The following is a 22,113-nucleotide window of genomic DNA, read 5'->3' on the forward strand; positions in this document are numbered from 1 at the left end:
AGACTTACACAAAATGTTCTCTGAGCTGGTATTTTAATGTCAGCTGCCAGAATGTAAAAAATACTGGAAAAAAAAAACTATTAGAACAAAGCATTCTAGTTTAAACATTACCTACACCACAATTAAACAATGTCTAGGACAAAGTCATTATGAGCCTTGACACATTGCTCATGTCTGTGCTATACAAACAGACATAAGCACAAAGTAGAAGTGACCACCCGCTGAACATATTCTAGCTCATAAAACCCCTGTACACCTGTTTAGCAAATCAGACCTGCAGATTTTAACACTGAAATACGGTTTGCAACAAGAGAAACATTAGTAAATCTGCCGCATAATCATTACCTAATAGATGCAGATGGTGTTCTGACCATGAAACTAGAGCCAATAAGTCATTATGTTCCCTGGAGGCGAAATTCATTACTGTGAAAAATGCTTGTGGATTATATAATCAGTGCTTTTATTCATTCACTTTCTGACCTTTTAACTGAAAACAACAGGACTGATATTTAATATCCCTAATCTCTGAAGCGTCCATTCAAGCTAAAAATTCCTATGTTTTATCAAGCTTATCAGGCAGAAAACACAGCTGCTTACTTATCTGTTGTTTGTCTCTGTACTGTATGTCGAAAACTGGGTTATTTCAGTAAAATCTGGTTGTTTGCCAGTCAATGATGGATGCTAGAAAAGGGTGCATGACTGTAAATTCATCAGAAAATAAGACAGCGTCTGGTTGTCCCTGTAGACATCCTAAATGTGCATTTATCTTTTAGACTTGGACAGCATGTAATGTCTTCCTCTGCTGTTTCCACTCTTCAGCCCAACCCCCTCCTCTCTGAATCCTCCCGCTCTATTCCCTCATGGCTGGATTTGCTTTTAACTACTGCTTTAACTGCATTTTTATAGGATGTTCCTGCCATCTCATGTATTTGCTTTTAAACCTTACAAAGGCATCGGCGCTGTGTGTTTTCTCATGTGCTCTATTTTATTAATTAAATTCCCACATATACTGAAGGCAATTCACTTTTCCATCTCAAATCATTTTTTACAGTAACCGCACTGAGTCACATTTTATGCTTCAATAAACATTGCCTTCTATTTAGATTTATTTATTCTTGCGTTACTCCATGTAGAACATCAGAGACATTTAAACAATTTAAACCGAAGCCAAACATTTTCTTAAAAAAATAATATAATCAGCTTACAGTTCCTCTCATCATCTTTCTATTGCATAATGCTTTTACATGCCAGATGTTTTGAACCACACTAAGTACCTTCTCGTGTCTGGCACTTACACCTGAGATAAAAATGTACCCACTGCTAATGAATATGTGAGGTTTAAAATCTCATCACTGCTACCAGTAACAGATCTGCAAACTTCAAGGTAGAAACCAGAGCATTATAGCATTTCGTAAAATATCATTTCAGTGCAATATTTTCATGAAACAATAATGTTAATGAAAAAAAAAAGCCAGCTATAATACAATGGGTATTGGGTTGATTACTCAACATTATCTCATGACTGTATGGATGCTGATGTGATTAGAAGACCAGAGAACCAGCGCAAATATATTATGGTTTTCTTGGCTTAATCTCACCTTATTCTTCCCATCCCCCCTCTTTGCCTACCTAGTGTGTGCACATACCTCTGCAGCAGCCCCAGAGCAACACCTCGCCTATGACTGATAATGGCTTTCAGCAAGCTGTGCATCTGCCCTATGCTATTTTTACCCGTTATTTCCTTGGTTCAGCTCTGTACTGGGGGAAGTGCTGGGGGCAACACCCCTTACAAACACAAAGACTGAAGAAGCTCCTGGTTGATGGCAAGCTTTACAATGCTGGAATCTTCCAGACCTGTTCACACTGAAAAACCTGGAAATGCTACATAAATGCAAGTCACTGAAATCCATATAAATTGTTACTTTCATGCTACGTTTTATTTTAAAGTTAAAGAGTGGCATTAGCACTTCACAGGTCTTAGCTGGTTTGAATCAAAGCTCACGTTATTATCTGTGTTCTCTGCATGTTTTTCTCTTGTTTAATCTCTACATGTCTTTCCTTCAGGTTCTCATGGTTCATAATTTGTCCCTGGATATGAATAATTATTTGAATGTGTGTGTGTGTGTGTGTGTGTGTGTGTGTGTGTGTGTGTGTGTGTGTGTGTGTGTGTGTGTGTGTGTGTGTGTGTGTGTGTGTGTGTGTGTGTGTGTGTTTGTGGTTTCCTGTAATTCAGCTTCAAGCCCAGTGTTCCTGTGATTATTGCCATTTTATAAGATGCCATTGTAAGCTGTAGCATTGGCTCAAACCTGTTCCAGTGTACCCTTGACACTATGGTCCATGAATGCATACTGTATGTTGGCAAGGTTAGAGTGGAAGATCCCAGGTTTCTTGCTAAAAGCATTAACATCCCCACTCAACAACTTTTGGAATGAACTAGAACGCAGACTACATCCCAGTCCTTCTCACTCAACATCAGTGTCTGATCTCACTAATGCTCTTGGGTCTGAATAAACACCAATCCCCAAAGCCATGCTCATAAATCTAGCGGAAAGCATCTCCAAAAGAGTGGAGGTTATTATAGCAATAACATATGTGTGTTTTTTGTCCAATAGTTTTGTATCATGGCAAGCTAGGATATGTAAAGAAAAGTATTTTACTGTTCTATAATGTGTATATGACAAGTAAAGTCTTTTTCTGCTTCATTTGGTCAAACAGTGTGTCAGTATGTGAGTATGTGTAGCCTATTTCACATGTTTGTTGTTAGCGCTTTGGTTTAACGTCACTTTAAATTTTAGCTCTGCTTTTTAAATACACTCCCAAAGTGATAAACAGCCATGTGAAGATAAAGCTACATTAATTATCACTGCTTGCATTACACAGCCTGATACTGACTCACTCCACAAGCTAGAAGGCTGATGTTTGAGTGTCAATCCAAGCTAGCATTATTTAAATGTAAATCTGATAACTGTACTGTGACCTATAATACCAGAAAACAATATACATACACTATATAGTCATGGCATTCTAAAGCCCTGTCAGCTTGTCAGTTCTTTCTGTTTTATTCTGTTTTAGAGTCAACTGCAGCTGAAAAGAATTATACGATGCTTTCTTTCATCTAATATTCATTGATGTATGTTGATCTCCTGGTCCCTGTTTTATCAAAACCTGCATTAGACCACACAGACAAAGCCAGCTGCTGTCCTATTATCCCAGTAATAGGTGCAAAATGTGAACGAGTGAAAAACTGAAAATATGCAAATGAATTGAGTAATGATGAATGTTTCTCATTTATATGCTGCATGTCTGTGCAGTGTGGGATGTTCTACTTTTACAAGGATCCCACTCATCCATTAATTAACACCAGAATCCCATGCTCGTGGTCTTCTCATGGTTTTTGCAGAGCCTATTTCAGGATCAGGAATGAATACATGACATGACTTACTTACAAGAAGAGGAATTTTAAAGACTTTAAAGCCATTACAAGTCAGACTTCAATAGTACAGTGAACAAAAGTAGAACAAGAGAACTGACAGTGAAGAGAGACTTATTCCACTGGCAATTGGAGCCCTACTCTGATTTACAAAACACAGGCACTACAGGAATAGAGATAATGAGGTCCCTTGAATTGAATACAAATGCTGTAAGATGTCTAAATCTCAACAAGCTTTCAATGTCCCAAACAAGGCTCTTTATAATTGCAGTGCTACTCTATGTGACTCCTATTTATGCTTTTGGTGTCCAAACGGCAGCAGTACATCATGCTTCATGTATTTCTAAATATTGCATAAGCACCCTTGTGGCACAACAACCTTGCAAACACTACAATTGCACAACTGCAGCAAGGTATCCTTATGGAATATTTCAATATTTTACCCTAAGCAATGGCTTCAAAGACTTATATGAGTTCAGATTTTCTGAACAGCTCAATATAACAAATGATCTGATTCATTCAATTTATCCAATAAAACCTGAATCATAATATTTGCTTGTCGGTTTGTTGTCCTATGTTTAAATAGATCGTTCTGTCAAGTCACATAGGAACTAGGTATTCACAAATCTAGATGAATTAGATTCATGTAGCTATTAATGGTTCCCAGTGATGAATTGCTGTGCTTTAATTACATATTGGAAAGCAATTACCAGCTGTTCAGAGGGCACACAAAATGTTTGTTTCATTGGTCTTCTTAATATTGTGATTTGTCGCAGGTGGAATACAAAATGCAAAACCTTATAGGCATAGCGGTGCTTAAGACTGCTATTAATCACAAAGGTTTGAGTCTGGTAAAAGTGTAAATGTAGATAAATTATGCAAAACCTTTTCCACTTTCATCAGCATATAAAGTGCAAAAACAAAGTTGTGGTAGTTCCTGGTGCACACTATTGCAATCTACAGACTTCAAAAATTAAAATTTTAAAAATGTTTAAAATCATACATCAGATTTTAAAAAAAAATAAGTTTTATTTTCTGTAGACAAATTGGATAAAACAAACCGTGGTCATAACAGAGAAACAGACAGACAAAGAGACAGACAGACAAAGAGACAGACAGACAAAGAGACAGACAGACAGGCCAGTCAAACAGATAGATAGATAGAAAAATATGTGTATATTGTGCATATTATGCAAACCTAAGGCTGTTCTTGTTTATTATATATATTTTATACCTTTGCATTTTTATAATGTTATGAGGCATGTTTGCAGCTATCAGCTTTGTGAATCCTCCAACGCTCTCAACCTAAGGTCTTCAGTTATGTAGGCTTCTTTCACCAATCAATACAGCACACTGTGCAAGATAAAGATAGTTTCAAAAGTCAATACACAGACCAGATATAGCAAGGCCTCAAAGCCGATCTACAAAGCATTGGCCATACAATTTATCTATCTTTGAGGTGAAAAGGGAAAAGAGGTAAAGGATTCATTTAAAAGTCCTGTTATTATTTATATGGTGTAGTGTCTAATTATTGTTGAAATGGTGAGTTTTGATAAACAGTATACTGTAAATCCTATTTAATATTTTACCTATTTTTCAAATCAATTTTCATTTGTAGCTAATACATAAAATATGAAACTGTATCAATGTGTGGAACAATAATTGGGCTTGGTTCAGTGTCTACATGTAGATCCTGATTGATAGATGTGATATAATTACGTATCAGTTTGTCCTATATTCCTCACTCAGGGAAGTAATTTGGTGATGAAATCTTATGCCACTGATGCACCTTTCACTTACCACCAGCTTACGATTTAACATCGACAGGAAGAAAAGACAGAGTGGCAACAGATGCGCTTCCCGAAAAGTAATTCCTCTTTTATCCTTCTGCATTAGTGTCAAGCTCCCACTGAGAATACAGTGATGTCTCACAGTGTGGCTCTGTGGCACAGCAAGGCTGTGTTTGACAGACTGAGCTATCAGTCTCACAGAGTCCCAATAGACCCAACTAATCAATTGGCTATTTTAGGAAGAGAAGATTTTGACAGGAAACTTGAGCAGAGGGTTTGAACACATAAAGTACATGACTCACTCTACATTTGGTGAAAACTAGTATATTTGACAGTGTTGTAAGACAGAGCTTAAATGTTCCTACATTACATTTACAATGCACTTTAACGTTTTTAGATGCACAATATAAAAATTAAAATTTTGTATGTTTGAGGAAAAAGCAGAGCAAAATAAATTTACCTTAATAATATCTTCTTAAAAACAAACCTATTTTAAAAACAAACAAACAAACAAATAAAAAATATTCCAATGGATTTAAAGCTGAAATTCTTCAATAAAATAAATAATAAATAGAGGTTTTTTAATTTAAAATAAATGTCATTAATTCAGTTGAATTTTGACTGTTTATATCCAAGAAATTAAATAGACAAATTCACTGACTGTGGTTGGATCGGAAATCTATTTCAGAAACACCGAGGCAGGAATAGAATAGTGATAGAATTCCAGTTATAGTAAGAAACACTATGCTAAGCTTTCGGTCTATGAAGTTATTCTAACTCCTGACAATTCAATGATTTGCTCAACTTTTAAAGACTGCAAACTCATCAAGCAGCATGATCACTGCTTCACTTAGCTTCCAACGACCATAAAACATATTTATAGTAAAAGCTTACATTGTAAAATACATAATCCAATACATTTGCTCATTTGGCTAAGGAGAAGAACAACTAAGCTGAATGTTAAAAGTCTTATTAAAGGACCTCTTATTTGGACCCACAATTACTTATTTTGAAACCACTTATTTTGAAACAACTCACCTTAACAAGTGAGCCACCTCAAATAACTTAACAAGCTTGTGTTGATTCAATACACTTTTGAGAGATTGAGAGTTAATTGACTGGTAGAATTGAATCAGTGTAACTTCTAGTTGAACTTCTTGTTGTGGTTCACTGGTTATGCCTTTGAGCTACAGTCTGGTTTGTCTAAATTTGACCTCACACAGAGCTACTTCGTCAAACCAGACGTTCTACATCTGGTGTGAGTCTCGTCGCTCGGTGTGCACTCTGCCGGGGATTTATCTGTATGGTAAGCCAGTGACTCATGGGATTGCTGTGGATGGAGCTGCCCAGAGACTGTCATTTCTTCTTTGAACCAATGTTGCATCAGTCAGCTGTATAGTCTGTACTTTATCAACAATTATTTGAAGACGTTTACAGAAAGAAATTAGTGTATTGTTAAAAGAACTATAAAAAGAAATTTTAATTTTAATTTTGAAATACCTAAAATGCTTGGGTTTGTTTCCTGTTTTTGTGTGTTTCTTAAAATCCCAGCTTAATAATATTTGTTGAGTGACTTGCTGGTTGAACAACAGTTAAACAAAGTTACACCACTGAATATAGGTACAGCTTAAACAGTACACTCCAAATGATCTGCTAGACCGTCTGCTTAATGATTGTTGGACATTAATATTTTTCATTCATTAGTTTTCATGAAAAAGTTTATCCTATTCAGGTCACTGAGGGCTGGTCAGGGTTCTTGGAACACTGGGAGCAAAGTTAGAATAAATTCTGCAGGTTTCCCTACACACACATACACACCCAGGTAAAATTTACAATTATCAAGCCACCTACTGCTATGTGTTTGGAAGATAGAAAGAACTGAATATTTTGCAAGTACAAACACAATATAAGTTCTTACATGAACAGAAACAATAATGCCTTTTGTCTTTAAACAATAATGAGTTTTGTCTGTTAAAGATAAACAGGTTTTTATTTATAGCACCTTTTGCCTCAAATCTCATATCACTCCCTGCACTGCACAACACATCCTCACATCCTCAAGCACTGCTCAAATGGTACCACCATCTCTCAGGGTACAAGACGGGACAAGACTGTTCTGCAACAAGACTCTTCTTTGTTCTGGCACCAAGGTGGTGGAATGAACTTCAGTGTCACAGCAACTGACTCACTGGCTGTTTCACAGACCACCTCTTCCTGAAATACCTAACTAGCATCATTTTTTTATTTCTTTAAAAAAAGTTATATTGCCTTCCAACAGAATATTAGGCTCATGCTATGCTTATTTTGTTACCTAGCAAACCAGTATTGATGTATTAATTGATAAATACTTAAAAGCACTTTGTACATCACTCTGGAAAAGGGTAAATATAAATGTAAATATAAACCTTGCATGTTTGCACCCCTATAAAAGACTTGCAAAGATATTTCCAATGAAAGTTTAAACTGCTTATAAACATTCTGATTCCACTGAAGATATGAAGATGCAGTCATTTGTAATTACTCACTTACTTAATTACTAGTTTCTCAGGCTGCTGAACTCAGAGGCATGAAACCCAAGTTTAATTCACTGGAAACAGAGAAGGAGAGGACATAGTAAGCAGGATGGAAGTTTATCAATTTATTCATGTTGAAACACATTGGCCACTGAGAATACAGGAGTGCATTTGCGATAAGCCATTTGGGAAATCAAGGGAGCTATTCTGTAAAAATGCTGATTAAAGACCTCTTTTTTCAGCTCACCCTATGATGAAACACATCTTGAGCCAGAAATGTTCATTTCATCTCGATATGCATGGCTGCCAGTCACAAACTATAGTATTTTAGTTAAATTGTAAAAATCTTGTATGTTTGCACTGTTTAATTCAATTTAATTCAATTAAAACCAATGAAAACCAATTAAATTCACTTCACTTCTTAACAATGAAAAAGTCACAAAGCAGCTTTAGAGAAATATTTAAAATCAGGATATAATCTAAAACTTTTATTTTTAAAATTGATCCCTAATGTCTAAACCAGAGGTGAAGGTGACAAGGAAAACCTCCCTGAGATTATATTTGGACAAAACTTTAAGAAGAACTAGACTCTGATGGAAACTTAAGTGCAAATTTGTTTGTGGCAATTGCAGTCCGAAGTCATGGTCATGGTTTCTAAGTGGGGTCATCCATAGCAATCCCATGTTTCTCTAAGCTGTCCATGTGGCATGTGATGAGAATCCAGCCAGAAGTATGGGATCTGGACAGATCTGGCTGGTCCGGTGGTAAAGGGGTCAAGGATCATATCAGATTTGCAGTGTATGAAGATATGCTCCAATGCAGCATGATGCAGTCATTTGTAAATAATTACTAAATACTTCTCAGGTCACTGAAATAATGTTTCTCAGGCTGCTGAATTCAGAGGCATGCAAGCACAAGTTTAATTTACTGGAAACAGAAAAGGAGAGAACATGGAATGCAGGATGAAAATTTACCAATTTATTCCTGCTGAAACACATTGGCCATTGGGAATACAGCATGGCATTTGTGATAAGCCAAATGGGAAATCAATGGAGCTCTTCTGTTAAAAACCCTGATTAAAGACCTCATTTGCGAAGCTAGACCTATAATGAAGGCATGTCTTTAGCCAAAAAATGTTATTTCATCTCTATCTGTGGTGTTTCTTTAAAGCAGTTTTCTTTGCATGGCTGACAGTTAGGAGCAGTAAATAACAGTGTGACTGAGACTCATGCTGGGTTTCTATTTCTGCACTGTTCTTGTGTTAGTTATGTGGAATTGATGGCACCATGTCAGTGAAGACGAAGTGTTTATGTTGAGCAAGGCTTCAGCAATAAAGTGGGTGAGGACTCAGAAGCTCAGCTATGCAGAGAGGACAATCTGACAGTTCCATCTGCCTCAGTATTTAAAAAAAAAAAACAAACAAAAAAAAAAACACACATTTTCCCACTGCATCGTTTCACTTGTCAGACATCATTTATATGAAAATGGTCTCTTCAGTGTGGTGTCACTCATCTAGAAATGGTACACAATTGTATGTATGTACAGTATGTATGTGTGTGTGTGTGTGTGTGTGTGTGTGTGTGTGTGTGTGTGTGTGTGTGTGTGTGTGTGTGTGTGTGTGTGTGTGTATAAATATATACAAAATGTCCTCATCAAAGGCAGCACATGGGCTTATCATGTTGAATTAATCAGAAAACAGTGTGAATAAAGAGAAAGGAGGAGGAGAAAAGAAGAGTGAGATGTCCTTTATGTGTGAGAACAAGCATGATAAGTGGGAGCAAGTGTTGGAGGACATCCGGCCACATGGCCCTGAAGCCGGGAACAGTACACACTGCCACAGAGATGCCTTGACAGTAGGGGTTACAGAAGGTTAACAAGATGCAAAATTATAACCGAGGACACTGAACTCGCTCTTTTTTAATAAAGCAGATTAAAAAACTACAATTTTATGGTAATTTTGTTTTTGAGAAACATGCTGTATACATGGAATATATCTGTAAATTATTATTAGTAGTAGTATTAGTAGTAGTATTGTTGTTGTTGTTGTTGCTGCTGTTGTTGTTGTAGCAACCACTTAATCCAGTAGTGTCATTCTGTTCAAAATATTTACTTTATCCAAGGAACCCTGTCTCAGACATGGCCATACATTGGACCATACATACATAAATACATATAAGTGCACCTAGGGGCAATATCGAGTAGAAAATCCACCTACTAGCATGTGTTTGGGAGGTGGGAGTAACCTGGAGAAAATCTACATAGAATCTAGAACATGCAAAAAACTTCAGGACAGAAGTAACCTAGGCTCAGTATCAAACCAGGGACACTGGAGCTGTGAGGCCTTAATACTACCTCTGTGCCACTGTGTTGCCATTTTTATGCTCATTGTTATTATTATTTTATGTAGTAGCAGTAGTATACCTAATATAATCCAATCTATATCTATATCCAATCTCAACTGAGACAGCTGAGCTTAACAGGTTGAAAACAAACGTTAATAAAATGGGCTTGTCATTAAGAACAAAAAAGATGTCCTATATTCACTTACAGTAGTTCAAATTAGAAGTAAACTGATTTAATTTAATGAGAATTTAATTAATCTAGATTGAATACATGGGAAGAATGAAAAAGAAAGAAAGACATGTTTAGAACTAAAAAAATGTTTGAGGATTTGTTCATATTTGGTTATCTAACATGCTTTTCTTATTTGGACCATAAAGGGTTAGATGCCTGAGGAACATAATGTGTTTATAAACACTGATATTTTCCACTGCACTCCCTGAAATTTACATTTTTATGTCCATTCATTTACTATCTGTAATGGGAATATTTCACTCCCATTTCATCAGCTGCTAACTCATTCTGAAATTCCTAGTCTCTTCTTCCTTACAATCAGTATTAGAACAGGACTTTGCAATTTACATTTCATTGCCCTTAGCTGAACACCAGAAAGAATGGAATGTCATGCTATTTGATTTCAAATGGGTTTTAACCCAGTAAATTGGAGAAAGCCAGTCACGTCACAAAGTCTGGTCCATCAGGCTTGTGACAAGCATTAGCTGTGGAAAATTACTCTCCTTCCCTGGAGAGGGGAAGACATGTTCTCTCGAAAATAGAGCTAAATATGCTATTATCTTGTCGCTTTTCCTGTCTATACCGCTATAACTATTCAATTTGGCACAGTATGTCTCCTTGAAAATAACAAAATAAGCACCAACTGGCCATCAACTGGGTCCCAACTGGCTGTTTGTGAGAATCAAATTGACCAAAACTGAAGCTGGCTTGTAGTGTAACTTAATTAATTTATGCAAAAATCATGCGTTATGCATAAATGTTTCAGTGGTGAAGGATAATGAGGCTGTGATAGACTGCAAGTGTTGGCAGACCATAAATATGAGGGATATTTGATCATCCTAAATTAGGTGGAAAGGAGAGTGTGGAGGTCAGTTAGGATACCTCTACCAAAAAACACAATTTTAAAGTTACAGCAGAAACAAAGTAGAAAAAGCAAAACAAACAAAATAAAAAAATAAAATTAAAAATAAAAAAAACATCTTATGTAACAGTTTCAACCTAGAGCACAGTGAAGGACACATGACCATCATGTTATGATTTCTTGCTGTAGGTTCAACAGTATCCTAGCAACCACTGCATGAGGAAAATAAGGTTGAGGAAAAAACAGGATGTCATATGGCCTACTTTTTTGCAGTTGCTCAAGGAGTGAATGAACTGGAGAATCTTACACTAATGACTTCCTGTGTTGTTACTGGAGTAGGGCTATTGACTCTCTAAATGGAAATAATAACCATATTATGCATGGACAAAAATGTTATCTATATCATTAACTGTTCCAACTGTGTCAACTGTCCAATGATAAATGTTTTAAACAATTGTAAACGGTGAATAACTATTTAAATAAAATGTACACAGTGAAGAGAGTGAAGGCAAACACAGCTACACCATCCTACTGAACAGCTTTAAATATTTAAAATTGTACTGATGAAATCATTCTGTACGAATTAAGAACCCTCGTTAACCAGGTGTCTTAGAGCCACAAACTGCATTCTACATGAATAAATCCTATACGAGGGCTGCTTCCCATTTATAAGTTATTTAACCACGCTTACTCTCTCTCGCTCTCTCTCGCTCTCTGTATATATATATATATATATATATATATATATATATATATACAGAGAGAGAGAGAGAGAGAGAGAGAGAGAGAGAGAGAGAGAGAGAGAGAGAGAGAGAGAGCTTTTTGGCTATAACAGTTTATATAATAAAAAAAACACTGGGAAAAGTAGAAAACCTATAAGACATACAATCAATGCACTGTTAAATAGAAGAGTTTAACTTTAAACATTTGTGATTTTTACTGCATTTTTCCATTCCATTTTGGGAAAATGGCCTGGACAGATTTGAGCTAGAAATGTCTTATGCCATAGTTTACAGGATATGGCGGCACCCTGTGGCCAAAGTAAAACTTGTCAACATTTATTTACATTCCCTTCTAAATCCCAAGACGATACAAAATGATTTTTGCTCAACGAAAACCAAGTTATAACATTTTCAGTCCAAACAATAAGAGAGCTGGCGCTGCTCTCCAGACGCTCAGACCCTAAATGTACTACTAATGCATTTACTACTAAATAAATCTGATTTACACAGAGTCTCATTTAGCTGCAAACATATTACAGTACTCTAAAAAAAGAACTCTAGAAAGGTGTAGAAAATATACAACATACAGGATCTTTTCTTGAATTTGAATTTCACATCACACACACACACACACACACACACACACACACACACACACACACACACACACACACACACACACACACACACACACACACACACACACACACACACAATTGTTCACGTTCCTTGACATTCTGTGAAGGCCTTCCATAATTAGTGCAGCTAATTAATGCTTCGCTCGGTCCTAAATCTAACCCTAATGCTAATCACAGAAACCCTCTCACTCACTCACTCACTCACTCACTCACTCACTCACTCACTCACTCACTCACTCACTCACTCACTCACTCACTCACTCACTCACTCACTCACTCACTCACTCACTCACTCACTCACTCACTCACTCATTTTCTACCGCTTTATCCGAACTACCTCGGGTCACGGGGAGCCTGTGCCTATCTCGGGCATCAAGGCAGGATACACCCTGGCCGAAGTGCCAACCCATCGCAGGGCACACACACACTCTCATTCACTCACGCATTCACAGATAATCACAGAAACCAAAAAGAATTCATTTGTATGAAAATATGAAAATATACTTGCTTGAAAAATAAAACAAATGTCCCTACAGGGCCAATATTGGGTCTGATACAGGGTCTGATATTCCAATGCTTGTTCCACACAGGCGCACACACACACACACACACACACACACACACACACACACACACACACACACACACACACACACACACACACACACACACACACACACACACACTTTAGCCCAATGACTCTTTGTCACTCCCACTCTCCAAGTAATAAAACTCACAGTGTTCTAACGGATCTGTCACACTAGTTTCCAGACAGTGGCCCCCACATGTGAGATAAGCCAATGCAGTTTCTCCTTTTCTCCAGCACTCTTCTTTTTCCTCCTCACAGTAGGCCTGGAGTTCCTCTGTGGAGGCCTGACTGAGAGCCAAGCTTAGGATCTCCTTCTTCTCTTTGTAGAAGCGAAGCTCTCGGCCAGCCTGTCGAGCCTGGGCCAACTCTCTGAGGGCCAGCTGCAGCTCACGTGAGATCAGACCTGGCCTCTTCCTCTCCCTCTGCAGCCAGTCCAGAGTCATGTGACTGCGCAGACACTCGTCCAGGCGTTTCTCAGAATAGTAGCTGATCACCTCCTGTTACACACACACACACACACACACACACACACACACACACACACACACACACACACACACACACACACACACACACACACACACACACACACACACACAAACAAACAGCGTAAGAACAGGGTGAGGTTGGATGGATGCCTCTCCACTTGAACCCCCATCTGTTGTTGTGATATTTGGAGGTTTTTTTTGTGTAGTTATGTTTTACTTCATTCAAACTGAACCTTCAAACTAAATTTTCAATTTAATTGAAAATGCAACAAACATACAATAAAAGAGGATGGGCCATGCTTTTATAGGAAAACAATCAATGGAGTAATGCAGCCAAACACAAATCAGAAATATAATTTTGAAGCATATGAGAACATCATGTTATACATTTTTATCAGTATAAAGTTACCTTTAATGTGGAATTTCTACAAGGCAAGTTAGCTTATCTTTGTGATATCTTTACATCTTTGTGTAAATGTGAAACAAAACCTAAACTTCATATTTGATTTCCATTCATTAAGCATGTGAGAAGTGTATATTTTCATACATATTACTTTTAAAATTCGTGTTCTGAAGATAAGAAAAGATCTCAGATATTTTAAATAGACAAGTGTTGAACAGAACATCTGACTTCTACAACCTTTACAACTCTCACTGCAATAAAAAAAATTATCAATTAAAGACACTGTGCAAAATAAATGAGAGATGCAATTTTTCAGAGAGGTGTAGAGTTGTACGTACCTGACGACTACATCTCCTCTCCCTGAAAGCCTTCAGTGTCCCATTCCAGTGTAACAGCTGAAACACTGTCATTAATTCCTTAAAAAGAGACCATTTAATAATTTTAGTCAGTTCATTTTCATTACTTTTCCTTATTTTCATATCTTGCTCTTGCCTATTCATCACACTAATGACTCTAATTCAACACAGATGTGCAAACTTTGAAACTCGTCTCTAGAGCTTGGCACGTTGTAACATCAACATTTATAGCTACATTGATCTAGCATTGTGTTTTCATAGCTAAGACTAATGCAGACACTACAAGAATTTCAAAATACACAAGTTATTAAAGTTAACTGTGCATATAGCATGTCTCTTAGGGTTATAACATCTATCTTTTGGGATAGCAAATGGAATGTAGATTTTGGATAGTAGCCATGCATTATATTCGAAGTTGATAAAATACTGTCCTTCAAACCCCAGATTAGCCTAGGATGAAATTTTAATAAAGCCCTACTCTCCTGAGAAGTGGGGCTGCTATCAACATAGAACGTCTCTTGTACTGTAGATCTAAGTACATTACACTCATTAAGTAACAGCATTGGCCATCTAACTTCATTAGAATCCCTAAAAATTATTATCTTCTTTGACTATTGCAAAATATTTTTTGAAAGATAATGGGATTTTTTTCACACCTGAAATTCCAGCATGGTTTTTCCTGTATTGGATTTCAGCATGAGATAATAAGCTCCTAAACTGGTGCTCGGGTCTGAGACATCCTCCATGTTGCCCTGAAAACAGTGAATCACAGTGACTTCTTGGCCAGTAATCACTCATTCTGAAGGAGACACAAATGCAGTGGGAGGGTCAGACCCTGCTACTCGTCTTTGAGTTTGTCATCAAAGCAAGTTGTAATCGTTGCTGGGGAACAAAAGGCTCTGACCAAACATGAGAAATGGCAGGAGAGTGAAGAAGGACCACACAGATATTGTAAAGCTTGGCAAGTTTCAGAGGAATCTAAGAGGTTATGTAGGAGTGTAAGAGAGTGTTGTTGTAGTGGATTTTTATAGGTTTTGAAATCGTTTGCATGTCTCCTTGCTAATTTAGTCAATGTGAACGCCCCTCCTTAAGCAAATACAGCCTGTGTATGCTCATTGAGTGCAATGAATGATTATGCAATCTTCTTCAAAAGGTTTATAGACCCTACAAACGTCATTCTATAGCATTGACACCATCTGTTTAGTGCTCCAAATATTTGTATCTGTGATCATATTTAAAACGGAAGATGGTGTGGTCTAAAACTGAAGTTTTTTAAGTATACGGGTTAAATATACCTCCTGAAACCCTGGAAAACACAGGAAATGCATGGTCTTTGAATTCTGGCTGTGACAGTTCTTCGACCTTTCATAACTGGCCATGAGTAGAGATATGAGGATGACTGTGCAATACATTTTCTTTTACAAATTTGTTTGGTTCTATTTTCCTATACACAAAAGCTTGTAGCCTAATCTATGATCTATGTTAACATTAACCCTTCTTACCAGTACACCGAGTTATCACACATTTTCAAACAGTATAAACAAATGAATTGTTTTATCAAGTCAAGTCTTATATAGAATGAATCATAAATATGAAAATAAAATGGTTTTCAGTGTGAGGCATATATTTTTACCCCGTTCAGATTTTTAATGGCAAAGATGAAGGTGAAGGTAACCCATTCAAATATTTGATATTTTGAAGACTTCTCAGATAGTAGTAATGGGTTTAATATCACTATTTACTTTGTGTGAAAAAATAACTTCATATGTGACCACTCCCTTACACACAGAACCTTCATATCTGATCGAAATTAGGAATTACCTGCTCATGTGACCCCTGCCCCCCAAAGGAGCCCTCAATAAACAAACAAACAAACAAATAGTTAAATAAATTTAAATAATTGTGGACTTCCTATAGTATCTCTTTTTTGTATCTCTTTCAAACACATTCATTGTTCAATCCAAATGATGTATTCTTTATAAATTGATTTAAAAGTCAAATGTATTTACACCGTGTAGTGGAAATAAAGAGCTGTTTTTTCTTACGCTGGTGGTGGTGACAGCCTCTTCTATGCTGCGTGTGATGAACTCCGGAGTGATACGTCGACAGGGCAAATCGTTGAATGTTGAGTTCATCAGAGCAATACGAGCTGCATCACGCCTGGCTTCTGCCTTTGTGTAGCAATACTAAAAAAAAATAAAAGACAGACAGGAAAGCAGAAGAAGAAATTCCACAATGACATCATCACATTTTTATATATGATCATGCAAATTCTTATGAAAGTATAGTTAGACTATCAGTCTCCATCAAATGTGTGTCATGGTTGCACCAAAGCAGCACATAACTATATTTCCCAGCTGCCCCAGCTTGTCACACGTCACTAATCATTCACACCTGTAACTACATAAGTTACTTCTGTTTAAGATTTTTGTTGTAGTTATTGTTTGTTGTCATATGCTTTTTTGCCTCATATCTTTATGATTCTTGTTTTTTCATTTTTATGATTCTTGTAATTTTTGTTTGCTTGCATTTTCCTAATAAAGTTACTTTGTACTTGGATCTGCCCACCAATAACCTCCAATTTGTGACAGTGTGAGTTTTCCTTAAACTTTAAGGCCCATTTTTATTTAAGAAGAGTGTCTCAAGCATATGCATATGCCAACACTATAATAGAAATCAGTTTATAATACTGGAGAAATCAGAGTGAGTCTGGATGCAGCCTGAGCTGAGATCACTCACAGTTAGTGTTGATACAAACACTAACTGTGAGCCACATCATCCCTATTCCTAAACATAAATACAAGCGTAAATACGTAAATGTACAAAGCGATATACAAAGAGATACAAAAATATCATGACAAAAGCATGTGAAAGAAGTGAAGTGAGGAACTATCGAGTGTTGTTGTAGTGCAATATCTGTGATCTGAAGAGAAAGGCTAAAGAAAGCCTATCTAAGTCTGTTGCGTTCCGGACATGAAACGAGGCCACAGAAAGGAAACGCTCGCAGGGCAGGCGGCGTGGAAGCCTCCGGTGCCCACAGGCTGATCAAAGGAGCCGAAAGCTATTCAAACAGGCAGCTCAGCACATTGGCTTTAACTCCCTGGTGTTCTTCAGTTCCTCTAAAGGGCAGCAGCTGGCCTTCAGTGCTCCTCAAATAGCAGACATCTCAAACCAGAGCTATGGATACTGAACATTATGGCAAGGTATTCGGGATTAGTTGACGGCACTCGGACTATAATTTTTGTCACACTTTAGACTAAATGATTGCTCTCAAAGAATTAAAGTGTTCACCATGACGTTTGATTGTCCTTTTTTTATAGTCATATGTTCATAGTATAAATGCACAAAAAAAGCTCTAATCTAAGTCTAAGACTAATCCTCTTGTTTATTTGGGTAATCTTGTTTATTTGACTGCTCTAAAAAAATTACATTTATGAATTCTAAAATGCAAAAAAAGTAATCGCCTAACATTATGTAAGAAATGAATAAATAAACCCAAAACCATTAGTGTGTTTTTTCTAGGTTCTGTTCCTGCAAGCATCTCTCTTCAGCTGAAAGAATTCATTTTGCGTGGTGGGTTAAAGTAATTTGGCTAATAAGAACCACCTGTTAATCTTAGTTTTCACACAAGACTCTCTTTTCTTGGGCTCAAGTGTTGACGGGACTGATTGAGCAGAGGCACAGGACCACACCGAGCCATTTCCTTTACACCATTATTACCTGACAAAGCCAGAATTGTCTGCAAATGGTCAACTAGAGGTTAATTTCCCACAAATATTCCAGCGAGATCATCTGCACTGACAGTCTTCCTGCACACTATGTGGTCAAATCGAATTCTCTTACCTTGTAGTTGCCAAAACAGCTCCCTCCTGGTAGGGTGACATAGCAGATAAATGGAGGTCCTGGTGAACTAATGGATTCATAAACTACTAGGTTCTCTGTCTCTGTTGTGCTGCTGTTCACCTGTTTTTGCTCCCAAAACTGATGCAGCATTCCAACAACATTTACTAGAAACACATAAACAAAGCAGACAAGCATTTTAAATCATGATATCTTATACCTATTTGCCTTTGATTCAATTTTTTAAAAAGTAACTGCAAGTAGTTCTCCATCTTCTCAACTTATTTGTTTAATTTTTATTCATTCAGCACATAGTAAAGTGTGTCCATTAATGTTAGCAATTTCTGAGGTGAACGTCAAAAACCGATAAGAGGTTTTTAAGTGCTTGCAACATGGGGCTTATAAAATGTTCAGTACCAGAAATACATATCTCTCTACAGCCAAGAATTCATATTTGGGTGTTTATTGATCTTGTGCAGCTTGCCAAAGAATTCATCTTTTAATATCAGAGCTATTCATCAACAGGCATCAAGTTAAACATGTGCCAAACCTCATGGAGAGTTTTATGCTGATCTAGAACCAGATATTCTTTCCTAAATCCTAATTTTTGTGTCATGAGACATATAGCAAATTGATCTTATATCACCGTGAAGGGCCAGCTTTTGTCAACACTGGGCCAAGCAACGAAAATGGCCTGCATTTTGAAATTTATAGGGTTAGGTTCAGTTTAGACTTTTGTAATAAAGCCAGCTTTGCTGCTGAAATGTCATCAGGGATGAAACTTGAGTGTGTGCTAAAAGAATTCTCACGGTTTGCTATGTGTCCTCTTACACTTTCTGTCTTCATTGTGTGAGTTTTTGTGCAAATCCCTCAAACGGTTTTGCAGGGCTTGTAATACATTTGTGTCATCATATTCAATATACACCTTGTATATAACAGATATTCACCACAGCTGTGGAGTAGCAATACGTTAGAAAGTTATATTATTTTCCATTTTTTCCAGTATTTTACCTTTTACCCTTTTTATTACGTGCTTCAGACTCTAGAGCTGTGCCACAGAGAGCTGATGTCATGGCTTGAGCAGAAAAGATTTACTTCCAGCTTAGGCCTGTCACTTATCTCAGCAGCAGTGTGAGAGCCGTCCAACATCAACACAAGGGAACACTTATTTATCCAGTTAAGCAGGTGTTCCGGCTGTGATGCAGATGAGCGTCAAATGTAGGAGTGATAGTAATATCTGTGTGATGGCTTCAACGTGTTTCATAACCAAAAGTGATGGTTTGAGTAGTCAAATAATCAAATCCATCCCAAGTCGGGGGTCAGCAAAAATATTATAAGGAAAAACCCTACAAGATGAATACGTTTAAACAGGGATCACATTTGGGTGAACAGAGAGTTGTTTTATAATGGAGCACTGTCTACCATTTAGTTTATTTAAATAACTCTAGCCACCGAGAGTACCACCCATATTTTTGAAATGCTATAGTCTACCACTGAGGAGGTAAATGCTGAATATGGAATTCTGTTGGAAAATGAATATATTTTATCAGTCATTTAGAACCCACACAAGCCCACCTCTATTAGAAACAAATACAAATGAGGAAATCTGAAAGTATGAATGTCATTCTTTATTATTTCCTTCTTTATCTTTAAATTCCAGTTGCTGGTAGTAATGCATGTTTCTTGAAATAGCTGAATTAACACGTGTATGGATGTGTGAGTGTACATAGCTAAAAGTGCTATACAAAGTTTCAGCTCAATTCAGATTTACTTTAAAAATGTGTATAGGCTTAATCTTTCTTTTAATAATGTGAAAAAATCAAGTATTAAAGATTTAAGAGTTTATTTAATAGTTGTGTAAAAATGGTATTCATTTAATTCATATTAGCAATTTGTAAAGGTGGATCAGATAATTATCCCTCTTTGAGGCAGGTGATATTCTAAAACTCAACACTGAAGTGGCAGAGATTCGGCTCTGGAATAACAAATAATACTCACAATCTTTAAAGGCTCTGTCATCATCTGAATCTTGTGTGGAAGTCATCTCTCATGTTCCAAATTTCCAGCAGAAACTTTATGCTATGTCCGTGAGCCTTTTCACATACTCTGGGGTGAGGAACAGTGGTTCTCTACAAACCTCAACCTGGACTGGGAAAGTGTAAAGGAAACCTTCTCCTCTCTCCTGCAGGCTCGAGTGCAGTGTGAAGTCCTTACACTAAGCTCGCAGTACAGCTCTCCTTCTGTGGCTAGCCCACCTTTGTCAAGAGCTGAACTAATTAGCTGTAAGGCTGGCCATCAGACTTCACCCCCCTCCTCCACACACAGCCTGTTGAACACATCCACTGAGCAGAGTTGGGTAAGCCCCGACAAAGGAATGTGACCCCCTTCTCTGTTCATTCATGGTATGTCTTGAGCTTTCAACATGCACATGCATCATCTAACTCAAAAGGCAAATGATTAAAGTATAATGAGTAACTATTTGTTTTTCATATGCCATCAAATGGCTGTTAACATGAGCATTATGGATGGTAAGAAAATATGGAAAAATTATTTAAAAAATTATAGTATTATGGGTGGAAAAAAATGTGCATGCTACTTACTAAAGCGTAGCATAACGTTTAGTGAAAAGGACTTTCTAAAATGAAATATTGAAAAACAAATACTCCATTGCATTATCATTCACATGTATTCATAAGGCTGTCTAAACATTAAATTATTCACACACTGTTCTCTGTTAATCTTAATTTTCTATTATCTGAAACTAAAGCAGTCGTACACTCAGACTGTAGGCCAGACTGTATGAAATGCATTTCAAATGAATTTACTCTGCCTGAATGGATGTTGTTTAGTGAACAGGACTCAGCAGTCAAAAGCATGCTTGTGAATAGAGCTCTCGATATGAAGCATTTTCTACTTTTTTCTTGTACAGGCCTCCACACCGAGTGTTTTAAGCTCTATTCAGTATAGACCATTACCCAAAGTGCATTTTTAAACATCTAATGCTCCTTTCTAAACATCACTGAGTCTTTGCTACTTGGTTTCTTGGGAATTGGGAGTCCATTCAGGGCAAAGACCTATTGTGAGGGTGGCTTGGGAAAGGAGAGAGGTGTTTAGCATAAATGACAATCACTTTTTGGGGTGGATCGGTGCAAATAATACTGCCTATTGAATGAGCAGTGAGGGATGACAAGGAAACAAAGCTAGCACACCGTTCTAAGATTTATTTTATCATCAAACTACATTACAAATAACAAATAATTTTTTTCTTCACTTATTGGGCAACATTACATTTTCTGTTAATCTAGAACCCCATTGAAAGGAAATAGAACCTTTTGTGCTGCATTCTGCCAGAAAATGTTATCTTTTATACTAGATTCAATTCAATAATACTCTAAGTTGGTCAAAGGTGAGTGTGACATCACAGGGCATTACATCCTTCTCAGTTCAAAACTAGAAGAAATCAAATTAATTTCTTTATTGACTTACACTGAAAGAAAAAACAACACAAACAAAACGGGAATTTAGAAAGATTCCTGTTCCTAAAAATGCATGAAACTATCCTTATACTTAGAAGCTTCTTTAAAAGTGGATCTATGTCTACATGTATGAGAGCACCTTCCTGGGAATGGTGAACTCCTGCATATTAACTGTATAATCATGGTAAAAGTCTGCACAGGAAATATAGCGACACATTGTCTTCAGCAATAGATTTTGAGGACCATAGTATTCTGAGGCATCGATTATAGTGACCTCTCATTCATGGCAATGATGAAAAAAAAAATGTAATACAGTATGTTAGCCATCATTTCTATCACTATATTGTCTAGGGTTAAAGGAAGTTTTCGGGGCAGAGCTTGGCCAACTGGAGTAAGAGGTTATATTAACATAACCTGCAGGCTTCCTGCATG

The 22,113-nt window shown here is 37.0% G+C and overlaps 1 protein-coding gene across 2 annotated transcripts; it reads right to left on the bottom strand.

Moving 5' to 3' along the window:
* Positions 1–13,138: 13,138 nt before the first annotated feature.
* Positions 13,139–20,469, bottom strand: lix1 (limb and CNS expressed 1). 2 transcript variants are annotated; one of them, XM_047818180.1, is made up of 7 exons: positions 20,204–20,469; positions 18,209–18,372; positions 16,411–16,551; positions 16,187–16,219; positions 15,022–15,117; positions 14,348–14,425; positions 13,139–13,615 (listed from the first exon to the last, which is right to left on the bottom strand). In XM_047818180.1, exons 1-7 carry the CDS (start codon positions 20,247–20,249, stop codon positions 13,217–13,219), a joined length of 957 nt encoding a protein of 318 aa, XP_047674136.1. In that variant the 5' UTR covers positions 20,250–20,469; the 3' UTR covers positions 13,139–13,216. The 2 variants fall into 2 exon arrangements, with proteins under 2 accessions (XP_047674136.1, XP_026994146.1); XM_027138345.2 differs by lacking the exon at positions 16,187–16,219.
* Positions 20,470–22,113: the final 1,644 nt, after the last annotated feature.

Source organism: Tachysurus fulvidraco, chromosome 9 (genome assembly GCF_022655615.1).
Source record: "Tachysurus fulvidraco isolate hzauxx_2018 chromosome 9, HZAU_PFXX_2.0, whole genome shotgun sequence".
In the NCBI taxonomy this organism is placed as follows: domain Eukaryota; kingdom Metazoa; phylum Chordata; class Actinopteri; order Siluriformes; family Bagridae; genus Tachysurus; species Tachysurus fulvidraco.